We start from the raw sequence: 22,271 nt of genomic DNA, 5'->3' as shown, positions 1-22,271 counted from the left end.
ATTTTAGCTCTCTTGGGTTCTTTCTCCTTATTGCTCCTAGCTAGGTAGTCATCAATGTTATCAATAGGTTGTACCTCTATCATTTTCTTACTTTTTTCCATACTCTTCATCAGCCAATTAGGAATAGCAGCCATCTCCATACCATCATTGAGACACATATCTCGATCAAGTCCTCTCAATGCCGAGATAACATCATTAGGATTGCTTCTGGTCAAATCATACATCTCATTTCCCAAACTAACCTCCAAAAGGACAGTAGGGGATCTTGACTGATCATCATTCTCATTTGGTGGAGCAGATGTCGATGTGGCATGTAACTCCTGAATATTCTCTGGTAGTATCACTGTGTTGGAACATTGTTGGGTTTCCTTATTCTGTTTTGTTATTTCAATTTTGTTAATTGATGAGACACTGAGAGGTGGTGAAGGAATGATAGTCTTTTGTTTCTTCTTCTTGACCTCTTCAATCTTCTTCCCTCTGGCCTGGACTCCTCTTGGCGTGTTTTTCCTTCTCTTGGGAGCTTGACTCTCTTCATCTGCATGAATCCTAACATCACCGATAGTCCTCTGATCATCTTCGGAAGTAGATTCTTCCGGCTTCATCTTTTCATAAGTGAAGGAAACACCCATATCATTTAACTTATTCATCTGAATATCTACCCATGTACGGGAGAAACTCAAGACCTCTCCCATCAATACATTCAAATCAATCTCGTCTGATTCTGATCAATTAGGCAATAAGATTGCCTTCTTCATTTCATTTTCATAATGTGGATGTGTATTATCCCTGTCATCTAACACCTGATCAGAAATGAGGAAAAGTCCACACTTCCTCATGAAATCCACTGACATCTTGGACCACATTCGTCTCTTCACTGCCCGCTCGTCCATCAGGTTGACCCAATAATCTTTTGTCTACCTTGTGGATGAACTTCTCTCCCTTGATCCTTTCATCTTTCTTATCTGGATCAAATCTTTCTCTTTTCTTGAAGGCTGCAAATCGATAGAATGCAAGCTCCTCACTCGCAGTGTTGGCGGCTAAGGCAAACTGCCAAACCTCCAACGTCTTCCCAACTAAAATAGGGAATCTCATGCCTATCCTATGCTTCTCTCTCTGAATGGAATCAAACTCAAGAAGTTGTCTCACCACTTCCAACAAGATCATTCTGTCAGAAGGATACCTAGGAAGCCTGTAGGGTTCGGATTGAAACCCATGAATCCTAAGGTACGTGAAGGTGGGAAACTGAATATACCACGATCCATATTTCTCTATTAGCTCCGTTGCCTCCTTGGACAATCTTTTGTGGATTCCGCCTTGCAGCATCCGTGTGATGTACATTGTGAATACATCATTCACTCTCTTATAGTCTTCAATTCTATACATGTTTAGATGGGGATAACACTCATGACTCCTGAATTGTCCTTGCCCATTCCCGACTTCACCTCTGCATATCAATCCTTTGTACGAAACAAATCGTGCAAGCAAGTATACCAAGCAGGAAGTCATGGCGAAAGACTTGGACCACTCTACATTCCTCAGCTGAAAGTCCAGATTGTCACTTATAATTCTAGACCAATTTATCAATGTCCCTCTAAGACAATCCTGGATGAAGTAGAACATCCATCCATCGAATATTGCACCCTGCAGCATCCCCATCACTCTGTTGAGCAGGAATACTAAGTTACTATATTCCTCTTTGAAGTTTGTGCACGAGTGTCTTGGGAGCCTTGGAATGATGAAGCCTAGGCTCGATCATCCACTTTTTGGTTATTATATTCTTACATGCATCTATCTTCTTCGTGCACTGCTCTTCATATTCATCCTTAGTTGCATTCTTCATATCTGCTCTACGTGGAATTCCAAACACCTCAGCAATCGCATCCTCAGCAAGGTAGGCAATGAGAACGCCCTTAGGAGTCTTGATCATTTGCGAGCGAGGATCATAACATCGTGCACACTCCAGGATAAGCTCACTGTATTGTATGGACTGTGGAAATCCAGCGGCTTGAAAAATACCACTCTTCATAATGTTTACATATGCTGGGGAAGGAATCTGATTTCTGACTCCGAATATCGGCTGTCACATCAGGTTCAGGCTTAGGAAATGCATGTTTGTATCCATAATCTCCTTCCATCTGGATGACATCTTGGATTCTGGATAGAATCCAGTCTCCAGTATCTTCTGTTGTTCTCTTCTTTCCTTAAATCCGGACTTCGACATCGCACCTGTATGAAGCTTGAAGTTAGAACTTAGGAAAAATATAATATTCTTAATAGAATTCCTGAGTTCTTAATGATTTAAACTAATTAGGATATGAAGTCAGGAAAATAGTCTGCTCTAGGTAGTTCTTAACAATTTAAAACAAAATGTGACAAGATTAGGGTATGAAACCGTCACGAAATCAACACCTCCTTATACTTAGAAATTTCGTGCAAATCATAGTGCAAAGGAGTATACCGGATCAAGAGTGACTAGGGAAAGGTGTGAAAGGTTGTGTTTTCACAAAAAAAAAAAATAATGTCTGGAGACACCTTCCACAATCAACAATGGAGGTCACAAATATTAAGACAACCTGCAACTAAATGAATAAACCTCTCAAAACATGTCGCAATTATCTAAATATGCATAAACTTGATGTAAAACAACTTATACAATGAAAGCAAGTCAAATCCGGGAATAATGGTATGGTTGGTAAGAGTTAAATTTTCTGAGGACAAGCAGCCATGGCAAAGTTGCAGACCTGTAACAGCCCTCAAATGGTCAAGTGATTGACTGAAAATGACTTGAAAACTCTCCCAAAGGCAAATCGTTGAAGTTGGAGCTGGCTGGCAATGAAAGTTTAAGTCTGAAAATAGATGGACAGCCAACAATGGAGGTCACCCCCGCTGCAATAATGGCGTTTAGGCTCAGATCTGAGGCAATGACAGCAAGTAGGGAGCAATGGCGGTATCAAGCATGCATGGAATTCACCAAAATATGTCACAAAACACTTGCCAAATAGAAATCGTATTTTCCCAACTATGGCGCCACCTTTAAATCTGAAACATGTCTTCAATGTGTATGCAATTTGCCAACAATGAAGGTCTGAGAACAGCAAATAACCAAGGTGATATCAAGGAAAATCACCTTTGTTTGGAGATGAAACCCCAAACACAAAAAATCGCCCTACACAAAAAATCACGATTTTCAACGAAAATGGCGGACTTTACTAAAATGGTGGCATGGGGAGACATTCAGAACAGTCAAACCAGTCTGACAACAGAAGGCTGAAAGGCGGATTTGAGGGAAAATCGCCAAGTTGGAGGAAAGAATCCTCTAAAATCACCAAAGTCACCAACTTAGGAAAATCGCCATCTCCCCAAAAAAATCGAAAATCTGAAGTCAATGGAGTCAATAAACTTTAATGTCAGCGATCAAGTGGATTGCCCAGCTGGAAAGAATGGAGGAAAAAATAAGTCTTCAATCAACACCTCTCCAAAACACTTCATCAAAAATTGCCAATAAGAGAGAAAAATCGCCCTTGCATGGAGACACTTGGCAAATTCAATAATAAAATAATGTTGGACTCCTCTCTTTAAACTTGCTTTCATCATCAAATCTCACCACACAAGCAATGTGAGGTAAAACACTTGTTCTTATACTCGCTTAGGTGAAATTGATTTGCTTCTAGAAGGTTAAAACATTAAATGCTAATCTCAAATCATTTAATTGTTTTTTATTTTTAAAATAATCATTGCTTTTCATCAAAAACAATTAAAATGAAGCTCACTTTATTAATATATTGCAAATTAAATAAAAAAATGAGCCACTTGGGAAAATCGATCCAAGTAGGAATTAAAAAATCCCATCAAAATCACTTAAAATGTTAAAATATTTCCCATAAGGGAAAATCGATCTAGGTATGGACAAAATTCCCAACAAAATTCATCAAAATGCACACAAAATGGGGCTAGGGGAAAATCGATTTGAGTGTGGAATAAAAATTCCGGACAAAAATCACTTTATACATTCAAAAAGACCCCTTGGTGGAAAAATGACCCCAGTCTGGATGAAAATCCGGACTCTAAAACCATAAAAAGCATTCTCAGTGGAAAATCGATGAGTCTGGATGAAAATCCAAACAAACATCCCCAAAAACTTGTCACAAAAGACCTGGTGAAAAATCGACCCAAGTGTGGAATGAATGCAAACGTCATCCGCAACCTATCCATACCCTTCCCTGGTGGAAAAACGTGGGTAGTCAAGATAAATCTCGACACTTAGTCAAAATTTAGCACTTCCAAGGGAAAAATGACCCTAGTATGGATTCACAGTGGTGGAAAAATGGAGCAAGTATGGATTTCAGGGGAAATCCATGTCCAGTCTGGATTTTGAGAGGGGAAAACCATGGGTAGTTAGGAATACGAGGGGAAAAGCACCTCTAGTATGGATTTTTGACCTTCTAACCCTTAGAATATGGATTTTCATCCAGAAAATGATAATTTTTCCACTCAGAATCACTTAGAAACTTCGAAACTTAAGGAAATCTATTAGGACAAAGTGCGAAATCAACTTGAATAATTCTCTAGGAGCGAGAAAACAACTCCAAAAGGTCTGAAAACACCTTAGCACCTAAAATCATCGATGAGGACATTTTAAAAACACGTTAACGCTCCAAAAGGGTCAACACTTAGACAAAACTGGGATCATTAAAATCTAAACTTTACGCGCCTGATCCTATAACTTCAAAACCCTAAACGACACTAGGCATGATCAAAACTCCGAGACTCGGGCATAAGAAACACAAAATTGCCCACTAAGCAGCCAAAACCCTAACCTAACAATGCAAAAAGAAGGAAAAGAGGGGGTCCGCTCTAGCAATGGGGCGATGTGTGAAAAGGTCACAACACGACATAGCCCAAAATCGCAGATAGCAAATAGATATTGTGGGTGAAAAACACAGATAGGTCGCATGCAAGAAACGCCCTCCCTCGACCAAAAATAAGCGGCGCCCAAACAAAGCCGACATGGGGAGAGTAAAGGGCGGCACGTGGCTCGCAGCTAAGAAACCAATAGAAAATCCCGAGCCAAAAACGAACTCCCATTGCACAAGAGAAGAGACTGCGTCGTGAAGGAAAAACAGCTCCAAAAGAAGAAGAAATCCATCAGTACCAGCAGTCGCACGAAGACGAAAAAAATCGCATAGAAATAGCTTAAATCCGTCGTTCGAGCAGACATAGGGGGTGAAATAGGAATTTCACGGTTGCAAAAAATATAAAAATTATCAGACGTCCACGATTTTTCACGAACTTGCAAGAGAACTCTTGCGTTTTGTTGCAATTTTTTGCAGGGCCAAGAAACGCCCACAAAAATCTCCTAACAATTTTCATAAAAAAAATTGATTAAAAAAAAAATTCTGGAAATAAATTCCAGGTAGAGGCTTATGAATTTTTTATTTTATTAAAATATTTGCCAAACCCTAAAAAAGCCCATTGACCTGCTCTGAGACCATATTAAAATATTCGATGTTATTAACAATAGAGATGAAAGCTCTTTATAAAGTGTTTACAAGAGATGATGTTTCCAAAAGAAACAATCGTTAATGTAATGCAGAAAAGGAAACTTTCCTAAACTAACTAAGACAACTAGATGACCATTAAAGAAACAATACATTATTCTAACATGATCAAAATAGATTTACGTTCTCTAATATCATTCTCTGTGTCTCATGCATTATTTAATTTTATTTTGTGAATTTATGTAAATTTTTTATTTTCTGTGTTTTTGTAGAATTCCAAGTCCAAGCCAAAATTTTGAGTTGTGGATGTGTGTGTACACACTTTTCCCTACTTTTCAATATCCATTAGACAACTGAACTAGGTGTCTCATCATGTCCTCTGATTTTGATGTCTGTAACTGTATTCATGTTTAGAAAACTTATATAATAACATTGTTGGCATCTGCATCACTTTTTTTCCTCGAAAATCAGGTTTCTAAACAGACATGTAGATGTTATTTGTGATGATGGAATGTGCATAATCCTTTTTGTTAGATCATATTTCTGATGTTTCTGCTATGTTGGAAAATATCATGCGACACATGCACAGTGCTTTTCTTCAATTAATTTGTTCTTACACACAATGTAGTTGCATTTTATTCAGGAAGGATTGAGTCTAAGAAGTATCTACAACCTTGTTGATGTTTGCCACACAAATTTAATATTTTTCTGGGGGGTTAGATAGAGTATCCAAAATTGTTATCTACATCATGATTGTTCTCGATGTATAAACATTGGTTGGATGACGCAACGTTTTAATTACTTGTTGACATTATCCATGCTACAAGCTATCCTGAATTTTGTTTTCTCAGAGAACAAAGGAAAAAGAAGCTTGGTTCAGAATGTTTGACATGTTCATTCTGTGATGACAGAAAGACGACAACAGAGTCTTGAGCTTGAACTTTTGTACGTACGTTACATTCAAATGCTTGAGAAGAATAAAGTTTTAGTGAGACCATCTCAATCATGGGACCTAATTTTACAGGGTCTAAGCCAATATCCTTGGAATTCAAGAATTTATGTTTCATTGATAGAGATCAGCACCAATTCTGCCTTCACCTGCAAGCTGCGTCGGCTATTTGATGAGTACTGTCAAAGGTAATAAGTTCTTACTGGTTTGCAAGCATTTTAGTGTCTAATTTCTCTTTTCAAATTATTCCTTTGGTAAGATTAATTAAGTAATGATGCAGGACTATGCGAGGCAAAATGTTTTGATCTTGCATGTTGTATGTCATCGCGTGTTCTCACAGAGGTGACATCAATTTGTAGACCAATTTGTGTTCTTTGAGATAAGGCCTGTGTGAGAAACCATCTTATTATGCTGAGAGGTATAACTACAATGGCAGCAAGGGGCTACAATGGACTAAGTCGATAACAAAAACCTAGTCAATTAAATTTGATTTCCATTTACACATCAAACCTTCAATATTTCCAATAATTTTGTAAAACTAATATATATAATTAATTGAATATAAACATAGTATATATACAGGGTATTTAATAATAATATATAAATAGAGTATTTAAATGTATATAGGATATTCAAATAGTTGAATTATGTCTCTATTTTTACTCTTACTAGTTCGCTCCCTTGCAGCCCTGGATTGGGTATGATTCGTTTTGTATTCAGGTTTGAGTTTGGCTTGTTATGGATTTTGCATTTTCTGGACAGATTTATCTGGGTAAGTTTGTGGATATACCTGGCTGTAAATGCAGATCCCAAAACGTACCTGCAAAGAATCCATGGGGTTTTCTACAGTAAAGATAGTAACCACGTTTTCAATTTCGGTCTCTTTTTCCATTCATGTGTTCTAGATGATAAACATATCAGCTGTCATAGCACTGATGACTAACAATTGGTATTTGGCCTTTTTTTTTTGACCTTGTTTTAACTCTTATTGGTTTCTGTTTGAGCCAGCTGTATCCTCAGTAACTGCATCTCTTAATTTTTGTGGGGATATAAATTATAGGGATGGCAAGCGTGGAAATACTTCATTTTGTTTCAAACTCCATTTTTCTCTTTCTGTGAATTAGGCTGGACCTTCAATCTTTTTGAATATGGGAACTCATTGTAGTTCGTTACTGTTGGTGTTGGAAATAAGCCACACCCGGACCGACGATGGACTGGTCCAAGAGGGGCCAGTAGCTCAGTGGTAGAGCACTCCAGCAGCATACAGAAGGTCCTGGGTTCAAGTCCTAGCTGGTCCATGTCTCAACATGTATCAGAGCCAGGTCCAGGCTAAGAGCCCCAAGCACACGAGAGGTGTGGCTTAAGGGGGGGTGTTGGTGTGGAAATAAGCCACACCCGGACCGACGATGGACTGGTCCGAGACGGGCCAGTAGCTCAGTGGTAGAGCACTCCAGCAGCGTATGGAAGGTCCTAGGTTCGAGTCCTACCTGGTCAATGTCTCAACAATTACCCTGTACAGTTATACTAAATGAAGTAGGAACAATCTTCAAAATCTGCCACGTGCAGACCCTTTATTTCTTTCTAAGAATTACTATTGCAATCTAATACTTAGTCCTCAGTCTTTAATGTCCTATGTTAATGTTTTTTTAATTCTTAGGTTCTGAGCATTCTTTCTGCCCCTGCTAATGGTTGAAGATGTTGTATTTCACATGGGATATATTTTTATGGTTGTTTTGTTTATCATATGCATGGTGTGTGGTTATCAGAACTTAATTCCTATTTTTAGGTTAAAATGTGTATATATAAATGATTTTTACATGTGTTTTTGTACAGATATACCCAACCCCTAAAATTGTCTTACTAGTATCCCTACATGTGAACCTGAGCCCTAACTTGAATCCGTAACTTACTTTTCAGATGTTGGATAAGTCATAGAGAATTAAATTTTTTCCTACAAATTCAAAATTCAGTGAAATTGAAAAAAAATATTAATATATTTTCGAAAATTTGTACAGAATGCTAGGGCTTTGTTTTAAAAAAAGAGAAAGAAGTGTTTAAAAACGCCCTAAAATCTGAACAGAATGTTAAGGCTTTGTCATTTTGTTGAAAAAAAAGTTGTTGCATCCCTATGGCTTCTAGGCATGATTTGCTGGTGTCTGATCATGCTGGATTCTGGGTGTCATTGTTGCTTTCTGTGAAACTTTCTCCTCTGCCGCTGGTGCATCTGTTGGGTGACACTGCTAGTGCTACCTGCTGTCAAACACATATTAGTTGGCTCACTGCAACTTTTTCCTTGTACTAGCCACTGAATTTTTTCCTTTTGCCATGGCTGTATTGTTTTCTTCTGTTGCGTTGTATTTCCATTCACATATATGAATTAAATTTAGTTTTTGTCTAGATTTTTTTTAATTGCAGTTAAAAACATAAAATTTTATTAATAGTTAAAATTTAAATAAGATTATAATCGTTTATTTGTTTCCTGTACATGGCATGTTAAGGTCTACCCTTCATCTAGCAGGGGTAAGATAAAATGGATTCTCCATTTTGAATTTTTGAAACTCAATTTAAACAGCCCCTTGAGAGGTAATCCGAGAGTTTCTGGGCTGTATTTGTGATTAGGGATTCTTGGAAATATTGTCAAAGCGGTCTCCAAAATATCAAAATGTGGAACTAATAATGAAGCTGAAGCTTTTACTTTGGCTCTAGGTCTTCAGATTGTTTGACAATGTGGCATCAATTTGGCAATAATAGGAGACTGTGATTATCTTCAATTCTCTCAGAAAGCAGAGATGAAACTAGATAATATTTAGAGAAACTTAGCCGGCGTTGGATTCTCTGAAAGAAAACTCCCTTCAACTTTGTTTGAGAGAGACAAATGGCGTTGTCGCTTCTTATCAAAACAGTGTATAGATGCCAGTAAGGACCTTATTGTAGATAAATCAGGGATTTTGGCAAGGGTTGGCCCATGCATGGGATAAGTAATCTCTGTATCCATAAAATATTTTTATTACCTTGTATTATTGTAACAGCTTCGTGTTCAATAGAAAACTACCTTTCACACATTTGGCTTGAATGATGAGAGGTGGCAAGTGATTATCTTAAGGATCAGGGAAGTCTTTGAGAGTAGACCCTTGTGATTAAAAGAGGATTTTCATTTGAAGCCCAAATTCCACCTGTTTGGATGATAAATAGTCCTTTTTATTTATTGTAATTATTTAAGAATATATTAATGTACTGTTATAACAGGCCTAAACTTAATAGGGGACATCATAGTTGAAAAACTCGGACTCGCCACGGACTCAGCAAACCAAAAATTTGGACTCGGACTCGGACTCGTGAAAGACTCGGCAAAAAAAAAAATCGTAGTTTTACAAAAAAACATAAAGAAATTAATGCATTTAGAGAACATAAGAGCCATAATTGAAACATTACACATGTCACATACTCATAGTTTCAAACTTTCAACTCTAAAATGTATAATACCAAGATTTCTTCGATGCTAATTATGCTTTTATATGGAGCCTAATCAGACTCAGAGGTTAAATTTTCCCTACTTCCATCGGCACAATTTCCCCCTATATTTTTCGACGGGGGTTTGGGGGCAGCGCCCCCAAGTTGGGGTCAAGGGACATCGCCGAAGGATCCTGAAATTTGACTAAGTCTGGAAAATTGAAGAATCCTCCAAAAACTAGATTTTGCATTATAACTCCTGGAGGTCTGAAACCACTCTCAAACATCCTAACAGTATATATGGAATATAACTTAAAGTATCACTTATACTTAAATGTTATATTCCATATATGAATCATGACGGAGAGACCAAATATTTTCACATGTTAAACTCAATTTTAAAGCTTGCATGACTTTTTTTCTGGGTCGCGCAAGTCCATCTGAAAGACTCGCGAGTCCATGCAAAAGACTCGCGCGAGTCCTTGCAAAAAACTCGTGAGTCTTTCAGATGGACTCGCCTTGTGAGTCCTTGGCGAGTCAACTCGTGGCTCCCATGGACTCGCGAGTCCGTGGCGAGTCCACGAGTTTTAAAACTATGGGGGACATTACACCCTTTCTTGAAATGGTGGAGAGTTTTGGGTACATTTAGAATTTGAATTTGAAAGTCCAACAACAGATATATCAGCCAAATGTTATTATCGTGTCTCTTTTAGACTTCCTCTACTTTTGTCACAATTCTTAGCTATGTGGCCAACCTTCCAGAATTTGAAGTACTGGATTGGTAGACATTCATAATCCAATTTGTGCATCCAATCCTCTAGAGAGGATCTTAGCTTTATAGCTTTTGTTGATTGGCTTACATAGGTCAATCTTCACACTTATCTTGACACATCACCAATTTCTTCCCTCTTTGGTAATAGAGCAGTGGATATATTGACCTAGTGAATTCTTAATTTCCTTGAAAATATCCTTCAGCCATAATTCCTGTGGAAGCTTGTACATACAAATTCAAAGGAGGGTTTCTTAACTAATTCTTTGGCAGGGTCAAATCTAGGGATTAGCCCTGAAATATAAATATAATTCCCTATAAACCATGGTTCGTCTCTTAAACTGTCTCTGCCCTTCTTGGATTGGAAAATGATTTGAGGAAACCTTAGAGTCAAATTACTTATATAGAGCCTAGGGTAACCCAACAACATTTACTCCATCCAAGCCCCCTCATTCCTCCATTTTGGAGACTCCAATTTACTCATTTCTTCTCCTCTCTTCTTCCTTTCATCTATCTAGTCCTATTCATTGTATTATGGTTGGCTCATTACAAAAAATGATCCATCTCTATTCCGTGGCATCTTCATGTACATTCATATTAGTGTTGCATGTCATATTCACACACACCCTTGCATTGTGTTCTTTCATACATTTTAGATATCCATTATTGTTCAGTTGCATATTGCATAATTACATTAGGGTTCATTATATATCATTTGTTTATAACCTTCATTTTTAGGGTCATTAGTTATAGTATGCATTGGTATTTAGATCTTTTTTACATTGAAGTTCATTCAATAACATTCATTACATCTCCTTTAAGGAAACATAACCATCTCATTTTGCATAATATCATAATATATATTTTCATTCCACATCATCATATTCATTGCATATTATTTAATTGCATCCATTAAACATCTAAATCATAATTATACACATATAAATCATACATAAATCCATACATATCAACATTATCAATATCACATATTGCATGCATCATAGGTTAGACGTATTCATTGTATATCAAAAATCACCATAGCATTACAAATAATATACACTACATAAACATCAAGCATCCATCCCGCATCCACCGCACATTATGAACATGACATATGAAACTCATAAAAATGAACATATGCATACACCACATAGGCATACATCCACCCTGCATCACAAATATGTTAGATAATCACAATCATGCATCGTCATAAGCATAAGCATATATATCAAAAAAATGATAATGTGTCCAATCATGATACAATGAATATCCCCAAAGGGTCAAAATGTCACACATATCAAGAACTAGCATGTGCTCTCCTTGTCAACTGCCCCTGGTTCTGCCCACTCACCAGATGGTCTTGCTGGAGGTGCTCATGGTGCCCTAACCCCAACTTGCCACCTAATTGTTGGCTTTGCACCATGTGTGACCGAGTGCTCTTTGTATAAGATGTTGCCCTCTGCTCCGGTACAACCTGATGGTAGAGGTCCCTATAATACCATGTCTCTCAGGCCATCCTCTCTATCTGTTGGCATGCACCTGTAACCTATGCAAAAATAGGTGCAAAACCCCCTAGGACCAGTAGTTGGCAAGCAATATCTCTCCCCTCGGAGCGGAGTCACATCCGTCTCTGCCCATGTCAAGCGGGCCCTCAATGCCTATAACTTCCCGTCCATCCTCCTCATATCTTGTGTCGTGTCTCCTCCCCTAGCTGTCTCTAGCATCGCTAAGGTGGTCTTTGCCTCCGTCCTATGGATTTCACACACAACACAATGTTTAAACTAACCTTCTTTTCTTACAATTGTGGTATCCTTGTAGGGATAATCCTTTATATCTAAGGAGCCAAATAATCTTGAAATCTATTCTCTTTTCTGCATGCATGTGGATCTTTGCATAGACATTTTTTAAGATAAAATTTCTAGGGATCTATTAATGGGCTGCAACCCCTTATCCAAAAGGAGGAACAAAGACATACCAGAAACTTATGCCCATAAAAGATGGTTGACAACAGGCATATAAAAAAGCAACAAAACACAATGACAGAACCAAGAATCTCCATCAGCCTGTAACTGGGCGACAAGGCATCTTCTAGTGATCAAAAACCCTGTTGTAGACCGTTCCTTGAGACTACCATAGTTTTCACCATCACTGGCACTGACTCCTTTGATGCTGCCAGTTCTTTATACTTGATATTATTAATAATCTTCATCTGACGCATAGAATGAGTTAGCATCATTCTCAAGGCACAACAAAGCATGGTTGTTAGCGACCTCAATAATGCCCAAAAGGTTTGAAATGGCCATATTTTGAATTACTTGTAACAAGTCTTGGCATAAGTCAGAGAGATTGCTCACCTTCTTGGCAAGGTTGAGTATTTCCTTATGCATAGCTATTTGCTTGATCATCTGACACATTCAAGGACTGCTCCAAACCTTGCTAACTCTGAGCCAGAAATTCCTGTGTTATCTTTCAAGTGTACTAGAAGCTCCTCCAGAAAGCCATGCAAATCCATCATATGAATAATTTACCCTGAAAAGTTAAAACCTGCCAGGATAGAAGCACAAGACTGAAGCAGGCCATTGTCTTCTATTCTGTTAGAACCCATAGTAGATTTCACCACCCTTGACATGGGTAGACTACAGCAGTTGAGAATATATTTCAGCCTATGATATTATATGCACTCTTTGCAGAAAGGGTCCCTAGGCAAGGTAAAACCAATCTCGGCATGGGTAAAACACCATGAGCCAGCACTACCCGCCATGCCATCAATGTTGGCTTGATGATGATTGTAATGAATGACTTCATGTGTTGTCATTGATGGAACATGTATACACACACATATGTTCACATTAGTTAAGACAAACCGGTATTACTTTTAAAGTTACTTGTATTGCAACCGGTATTGTTAAGATGGTTTTAGAAGGTGTCTAACCGGTATATGTAGACAACCAGTATATGCAGAAATGGGTTGACACCAACTTGGAGATTCAGTGGAAACCATCAAAGAAGCGAATGGAGGACAATCAGTTTATGTGTTGATAGTGGTTAACTCCAAACCGGTATCGATGTTCCAACCGGTTGTGATGAGTTACCCTTAACCGACATTCTAGCGGCAATTTGTGATGAGTTATGTTTGATTGTCCAGATACACTGCACCTAGGTAATTATGATATGATTTCTAAGCCAACATGAAATCTAGGTGTCTATATAATGACATTATGATAACATGACATGATATGATGCAAGATAGAAGTTGAAGGCATTGCAGAATATGTTGGTGATGAAATTGGTGATGCAGTTTTGAGCGAGCAGAAGAGGATCTATTCAAGCAAGTCGTGCTACTATTAGATCACACCACCTATTGTTTACTAATCACTACAACAGTCAAATCCCCTAACCGGGTAAGCTCTAACAAGCTTCATTGTACAAATCCTCTAACAAGGTGATCCATTAGTTTGGATTCAGAAATCCTCTACCAAGGTTACTCCTAATAGGGTACTACCTTTAACAGGGTATAGCTCCTAACAGAGCTTTGGGATCTTTAACAGGATTCGCTCCTACCAGAGCATTTTTGTAGACCCTAACCGGACAGTTATCTATTACTGTAGATAGTTAACTTGTGAGTCCTATCTCACCGTGGTTTTTCCCATTTGGGTTTTCCATTTATAAACACTTGTGTTATGGTGGATGTTTTACTTATTGTAGATGCTTTAATATCATTGTGGATTGCATGCATAGTGTTTAGTAAACTTGTTGAGTATCTCAACCGGTCAGTGTTTTGAGTGTTATTGTTTTTACTATCACTGATTCACCCCCCCCCCCCCCCTCTCAATGGTTTATAAGTCTATCAATCAAAACTACAATCCCTAATTGCAGAAGACTACCACATCAAACAAACACAAAAGCCAGATGAGGGAAACCCATGGATGAAGCCACACAGGTCATAAAACAAAGATATCCTAAAGACCATAATGACAAATAAACACTAGGCATAGCCAAGTATTTACACGCAATCCAAATCTGCTATCAATACACCACAAATGAGGCTTTGAAAAGAAATAATACCCAGCCTAAGGCTGATGGTGACATTAACATGGAATCACAACAGCTTATCTTCACTGGTAAGTCTAGCAAGGCCATCCCATTGGACATTTCATGACTTTGTAACAAGGAAATGTTATGAATATTTATTATTAACTCCTTGAGCGAGAAAAACTGCCACTATACTTTGTTGCCTATAGCAATGTGCCACCTCTATAGAATCAAATCTATTTTTCCATATTAATACTTATTCCAAAATAGCACGAAGCTTCCAATTAGGGCATTACACTTTATTGGAAGCATTTATAACTATTGAAAAGTCCACTGTGATATTATGAAACCTTCTGTATAAACCAAGATATAAGCACCCCCTATTCAGCTTCATTTTTTGCTTTGATTCCCAGATTGTGTGATCCTCAAATCACAAAAGCCTCGAGTTGTCCTGTAACACATATTCAGTGCCTGCTGGACCAGGATTACTGAAGAAACTCCATCAAAGTTAAGCTTCACACCCTACAAAGGGGCTTCCCATTGTTTTTCTCTTCATTTATTCTTAGAGACTAGTAACCCATTAATGGGCTTTTTCGCAGACATGATTGCTTATAGTTATTCTTATGTGTTGTCCAAATGTGGGTAGTGCATTGAGCTCATCATAAATGGCCAGAAACTAATTTCTGGCCTGTAATTTCCTCCTGCCATCTACAGGTATTCACATATTAGATATTTTGGAAGCTTCTGGAACATATTCTCAAAAAATCTAGCTTCATTCATCACGATATATTAATTTCAATCCAGCTCTTCTAAGCTACTGAACTTAATTTTTTTTTGTGTTCTGAAGGATCTTGGTCCATTTCATGGCTGCTTATTCACATATTAGATATTTTGGAAGCTTTAAATCTAGCTTCATTCATCACGATATGTTAACTTCATTTTAGCTCTTCTAAGCTAGTGAACTTATATTTTTATTCTTAGTGTTCTGAAGGATCTTGGTCCATTTCATGGCTGCTATTAGTATGTTTGTTTATCAAAGCTTTCTGGTATCAGATATCAAAGCTACTCTTATGACAGTTACAATGTATGTTATCGGATTCCCATGTTTCAAATTCTTCCTATTTGTGTAGAAACTAAGTAGCAAATTGCTTCCCATTATGAAATTGAAAATTATTGTACTCTTCCATTTTAGCTTTTCACTCTAGCAATATTTTAATCTTCAGAGTTATTTTACCTGAATGCAAGTTTCTGACACTGATATAATGTTCAGTTATTGTGTTTGGACCACACATAAATTAAACACAACTTATTGGTTTCCTATTTGTCATTTTAAATGCATAGATTGGAAATTTTACACATTTATGATTGTATGATATGCTTCACAGAGCCCATATGTAAATGTACTCAATTGTGTATTTACACTTGCATGACGATAGACACACACACATGGATATACATGTGTGTGTGTGTATGTATATCTATATCAATACGTATGTGTGTGTTTGTGTATTAACTCACCAACCCATATAGGCCTGATATAACTTTGCAGTTTGCATACACATGCAAGTGCACATGTTTTTCAGTTTCCATGTATATTAATATGACCATTTCTGAAAGCATTCCTGTTTAATTTTCTCTGTTCATGTATTTCAGAAGAATGGATGTTGATGTACATTTAAGATTTCTCGAAATGAATGATTGTGGTTACCATATATGACTTCCTATCGTCTTTTATGCTTATTTCTTGAACTTTAAATAACTTGACAGCAATCCATCTACTGTTCTCTGGATATTTGCTTTGACATTCGAACTTGGAAGACAAAGCTCAGGACCACGCATTCATAGACTATTTGAGCGGGCATTGGCTGACTCAGATACCCAACAGTCAGTAATATTGTGGCGGTGCTACCTTGCTTATGAACTCCATATTGCATGCAATGGTGATGCTGCCAGGCGCATTTTTTTCAGAGCTATTCATGCTTGTCCATGGTGAGTTTCCTTGATATTAAGCTTGTTTCTCTCTCTGGCTTGCTTAAACCTTTGAACACCTTAGTGGACTTATGATAGTGGATACAGTTGCATGTAAAGACATATCTGACTTATCTACATTTTACAGCACCATAAATTAATATGTAATGCTTATCTAGGCCAAGTATTTCTTGACTCGCAAATTCCTGACATTTCATGAAGTTGACTACATGTTTATGCTAATATGGCTGTACCATAGATATGCATCTAGTTAAACCATTGTAGAAAGGCAGCGGTGTATTTTGGGAATTGGTTTGCTTGCAATTGATTGTGCAGTTATTTACGTAATATCTTGTGTAGATTATTAGGGCTTTAGTGGCTTGTGAAATTTGTATCCATTTTGGTACCAAGTGTCTCAATAATATTGAGAAGGGAAATTAGAATTTGGGCCTTGGGTGTATTCATTCCATTTGATCAAGCACGAAATACTTTTGCAAATTGAAATTCATGTTTAGGTATTAGTGTTACATGTAATTAATAGATTTTCTTGATTATTGGAAAATTAGTTGGATATTAACAGTTTCCCGCTTTCACCAGGTCAAAGCTGTTGTGGCTTGATGGCTTTAAAAAACTGAGCAATATTTTGACAGCAAAGGAGCTGTCTGATCTCCAAGAGGTAATGCATGACAAAGAACTACGACTGAGGACAGATATTTATGAAATCCTTTTGGAAGAGGAGACCAAACTTTAAGAACATTGGGATTTCCTGTATATACCAACTTTCTTGAATTGTACCACTACATCCATCCTTGGAAACTGTACCACTACAGCCAGAGGAAGCTTATATTGATTGTATTATCCTTTTTAAAAATGAGTATTGGAATCGTTTACCATACCCAGAAGGAATATAATTATATAAACTACTCTCAGCCAAATCTGTGTTATCGATATTCTCTACTGTACTTGTGTAATTGCTGCAGAACAGATCATCTAATAACAGAGGTACTCTACTGTGAGATATGGTTGTGACGGTTAGATGCTTCTACTTTTGTATTTTTTGTTGAGCAATATTTTGGTTTTTTCTTCTGGTTAACCTGAAGCAATTTATTTGCTTAGCCTGTGGAGAATCGCATTCTCAGATTGACAAAGGATCATATTTTATGAGGTATGTATTGAAGCTGTGTCACTCCGATTATTCTCACTTTCGTCAGTGTTATGCTTAACCAACATGACATAAAAGGTTGGATTCCTGAAAAAGTAGGAGAGTAACATTCATGGAACTAATGGAAAATTTATCGTCTCTTATAACCGTATCCGATTGATCTCTCATTGTGCAAGCCACCTATTCAAATATTAAAATGGTTAAAACCGTGTTAATTTTACATGAAACAGTTGAGGAAGTTGATCAATTCCAGAATTTAATTTCTTTTTGTGCCTTGAGATTTCCAATGTGTACAAAAGTGAGTCCTTACATCGTGACTCTAGGCCTGCATATCTTCAGACATATGGTGATTCCAGATTTAAGTAGTAGCGTTTCTTTGAAAACCGAGATTCTTAGAAGCGTGGGTACAAGAAAGGTTGCAAGAGGTGTTATTGGGGTCGAGCTAAGTTGGCCATCTTTCTTAAGGCGTGATGCTGCTTATTTGGGTTGAGCTAAGTTGAGGATTCTTATGTCAATTTTGTTTAGAAAAAGAAAACGATTTTTCTTTTCAGAAAAGATGATTCCAAGTATGCTGATGAAAAGTTGCAGCGCCTATACCCTATTCAAGGAGCCATTTTATTCTTGTAAGCGTTTTCATACTTTACAAAGCTATCTGGCAACCACTTTTAAGCACTTTCTTACCTTCAAAAATCAATGTACCACATGAACTGTGCGCTAGTGGAATGCAATTGCATCAAGCGACTGGCTACTCTACATGAGATTTTCAGTCCATGACATTAAAATTGTGGACAGGCCAATTCTCCCTAATTTATTTATTATATGTTTTTTTATTAAGAAGGTTTACAGATGACTTATAGCAATATGAGACTACCCCGTACTCTTTGTGGAGACACTTAATTGCGCTAGAAATGAGGCGTAGATACCTTTCACCCGTCGGATATGAACTTGTGACCATTCTTTCAAGAGCACAAGTTCTCCACAACTAGACCAACTCAAGCTGTACCAATAGAATCAATACTTATAATACTATACTTTGGAATGGCTATTTGCGCCTTCAAAATGATTTATTCAGTAAACTCTTTAAGCTATGGGTACAACCTTAAAGAATTAGTAATCAAATGTATATTTTATACCCTTGGTTGAATACACTTTCTATTGCCCTTCTCCCATGCTCACCACCTTGCATTTCTATGGTCTTTTCAATTTCTTTTGTACCCCTCATTCCATTTATTTCATAAATGTTTTTATAATATTCAAAGAAACAAACGTACATCCTCTCAAAAAAAACAAAAAAAAAAAAATTAGATTATTTCCTATGGTTTTTTAGGATTATTTGTTTTTAACTTTACAATCAATTAATTAGATATGACTTTTATTTTATCTTCCTTAATCAAGTGATCAAATAATAATAATTTTTTTTTTATCTCCCTTTTCATTTCAAAAGGTCATTTTATATGGAAAAAATATTTTCTTTAACTTTGGGCAAAAAGCATATCAATGTCTTCCCTTCAGTCTTGCATTACAACTCAAAAAATAGTTTGTCAATAAATGAAGATATTGACTTGGAATATATTTGTTCTTTTTCCACATAGTGAGTACATTTTATCATTCTATTTTTCAAATTTTTATATCTTTGCTCAATAATAATTTTTTTTTTTAATTTAAAATTAAAATTAGCTTTATATCTCATCAATAATACATGATTATAAATGTAGAGACTCTTTTTAAAAAACTCACATTGTATTCTTTGCCAACACGAAATTTTGTGTAAAGTATTATCTTGTGATTACATAACACTTAGTAAATATGCATAACCTCATAACATGTGAACACCCATTATTTTTTATTAGTAAAGCAGCGTTACCTAGGACGCCAACCCTTAACATAGTCAAAACTATCAACAAACAAGAAGCAACATCAAGAGAGATTATGTTGGCAAAAAGAACAACAACCCAAAGGCAGTTAGAAACAATCACAGTCAAACATGCAAGGAATCCTATCCAATCGGAGAACAAAAAAGACCCACCTCAAGGGGGGAAAGTCGGGGATTTGGGGCAGGGGAGAAGACTTCCCCTTCCGCCTGCGAGCAACCACAATCCAGGTGATGTTGTCATTAGATCCATCAAAAGAGAGATCAATCGGAAGGGACCTCGCAGGGTTACAAATAGTGGTGTCGACAAGGCGTTGCAACAGAACAACAGGAGGTTGTACAGCAATAGCAAGCTGTGACAAAACAACAACAACAACAGAAGTAGATCCAACAACAGGGGATCATGGTTGTAGAACAAGAGAAGCAGAAGTGGAGACCTCAGGAGATGAAGCCACAAAAGGAGCAACGGGAGCATCAGTAGTCGTGAGGGGCATGACATCAACATCATCCTCATGAGAGGAGCCAATAGACGCAGAGTCAAGGGCATTGATTGTTAAGTGATCAACAGTAGCATTCTTCCACCAGGTAGAAACACTTTTGTGGCATGAAATAGAGCAATCTGAAGCAAGATGACCCATAGAGAAGCATCGCTTGCAGCGGAAGGGGAGGCTTTCAAAATCCAGCAATTGTGACCAGGGCCTATCCCCCACCATAAGAACCACATCTCCCGGGAGAGATGTCAATGTTCAGAAGAATGCAGGCAAAGGTAGTGTGGTCCATTGAGGAAGTAGCTTCATCGACCTTCAGGAAACAGTTAATAGAGTTACTGATAGCCTCATAACAAGAGTGCTCCAAAAAATGAAGAGGGAGATTGATGAGTCAAACCCAAACTGAATGCACATTAAGTGGTTTAGTGAGGGTTAAAAGTAGTTGTCCAACGCTTAACAGAGAGGGAGTACACTCCCCAAGCCCATGGCATGCCCAACACCAAATCCTGATCAGCGGAAGATGTGAAGGAAGCGACAAAAATGCCTTTAGCACAGTGGAAAAGATCAATATTGAAAGCAACCAATGGCCGCCAAGAGTCACTTACCCAGCGATGAAGGTTCGATAGAGAAAGCCAGAGCTCAGAGAATCTGCACACGAGCACGACGTTGGTAGAACCCAATGTTGTCCATGACATCCTATCCACAAACCACCATGGGGGAGGATTTAGCACAAGGAAGAGGACAAACCCCCTTCAAGGGTTGGGTAGAAGATCTGGCCACACGAGCAAAGCTACACATGCCAGCAAGTTTGGGCAAAGAACCAACAGCATCAGCAACAGTCGGCAAAGCCGCAACCCCAGAAGCCAGAGGGCCTACAACAGCAGGACCCACAACTGGAGAACCAGGGGGTGTGGGTGTTGCACCAAGCAAAATCCGATGGAGAACATGGGAAGCGCAGCAACAACCACCTGAGGAGCATCAGACCAAACAACAACAGCAACATCAAACCGACTGCGAATCACAGGAGCATAAGCCCCCATGTGAGGAGGAAGGCGGGGGGAGTTAGAAGACGAGGGAACGCCACAAACATCTGCAGCAGATAACACAGTAGGAGCAAAAACTACCATCAAACCAGAGGCACCGACAACAACGTTCAAATTGAGAGAGGCGGGAGAGCCATTGGGGAGAAGCGGGAGAGACATTTTAATTGAAGATGTTGTTAAAGGATACACCCATTGTTGACTACCATATAATCACATACTATTCTCTTTCACTAAATACAAAAATTTCTATACTTGTATGATTATAAGTCACATTCAATAGAAAAGAATATTCTATAAATTTTATGATAATGATATATGATTAGCTATAATTCCATTTGATTTTGATAGCTTTTTTTAACTACAAAGTTAACTTATTGAAAGAGGCAATGAAAGTGAAAATGAAGGCAAAAGTAAAGGCATTTAGGCTAGGCGTGTTTGTGCAAGCCCTAACAATGTTTGCATTTACTCTTGCCTCGTGTAAGGGTGGCATTGACAATGGTGACGATGGTGATAGCTTTACAAATGAAGGGTTTCCTAACCTTGACTTCAAGATGCATGATTGGGTAGAGGAGGACAATGAATTGTTCCTAGATTTGTCGTTAGAAGCTTGCCTAAAGGAACAGGGGTGTGACCTTGTGGTTTTTGGAAAGTGTTCTATAAAGGCCTTAAAGGGCACATTGGTTAGGGGGCTATGGAAAGGATTGCTTCTCCTCCCTAAAGTTGGCTCAGTGTCCCTTCTAGTTGATGGCTATGTGGAGTCTCCTCTCCCATGACAATGACTCTAGCTCATTTCCCTTAAGATGTTGCCCAAATGGTGCTTGAGGCTTGTTTCAGTTGCTTTTAGGTTTCACTTCGACTATATTTGTTGTGTTAAACTAGTCGATGGTTGAGGGTGTTGGTGAAAACCTTCTTAGGTTTGCAATAGATCTTAGTGTGAGGAATAGTAGTTCTATTGTGGAGTTTGTTTCCTCTATGGAGCCCCCCTCTCCCCTAATAAGGCTTTGTTGGCTCTTGGTTGGCCTTAGATCTCTAAGGTCAAGGA

The 22,271-nt window shown here is 37.9% G+C and overlaps 1 protein-coding gene across 5 annotated transcripts in view; it reads left to right on the top strand.

Annotated features, from left to right (window-relative positions):
- Nucleotides 1-17,781, top strand: part of LOC131064559 (uncharacterized) — a 109,349-nt gene extending 91,568 nt beyond the window's left edge. For 3 of the 5 annotated variants that reach the window (XM_057998728.2, XM_057998726.2, XM_057998727.2), the window contains 3 exons: nt 6,410-6,635; nt 16,466-16,687; nt 17,264-17,781. In XM_057998728.2, coding sequence (XP_057854711.2) covers nt 6,410-6,635; nt 16,466-16,687; nt 17,264-17,417 — 602 coding nt within the window. In that variant the 3' untranslated portion in view covers nt 17,418-17,781. Of the gene's footprint in view, nt 1-6,409; nt 6,636-16,465; nt 16,688-17,263 lie in introns of those variants that run through there. The other 2 variants (XM_057998729.2, XM_057998730.2) reach the window with 2 other exon arrangements.
- Nucleotides 17,782-22,271: the final 4,490 nt, after the last annotated feature.

The sequence above is a fragment of the Cryptomeria japonica genome, chromosome 8 (genome assembly GCF_030272615.1).
Source record: "Cryptomeria japonica chromosome 8, Sugi_1.0, whole genome shotgun sequence".
NCBI lineage: Eukaryota > Viridiplantae > Streptophyta > Pinopsida > Cupressales > Cupressaceae > Cryptomeria > Cryptomeria japonica.
Note: the sequence above shows the minus strand (reverse complement) of the source record. Positions and strands in the feature narration are given on the sequence as shown.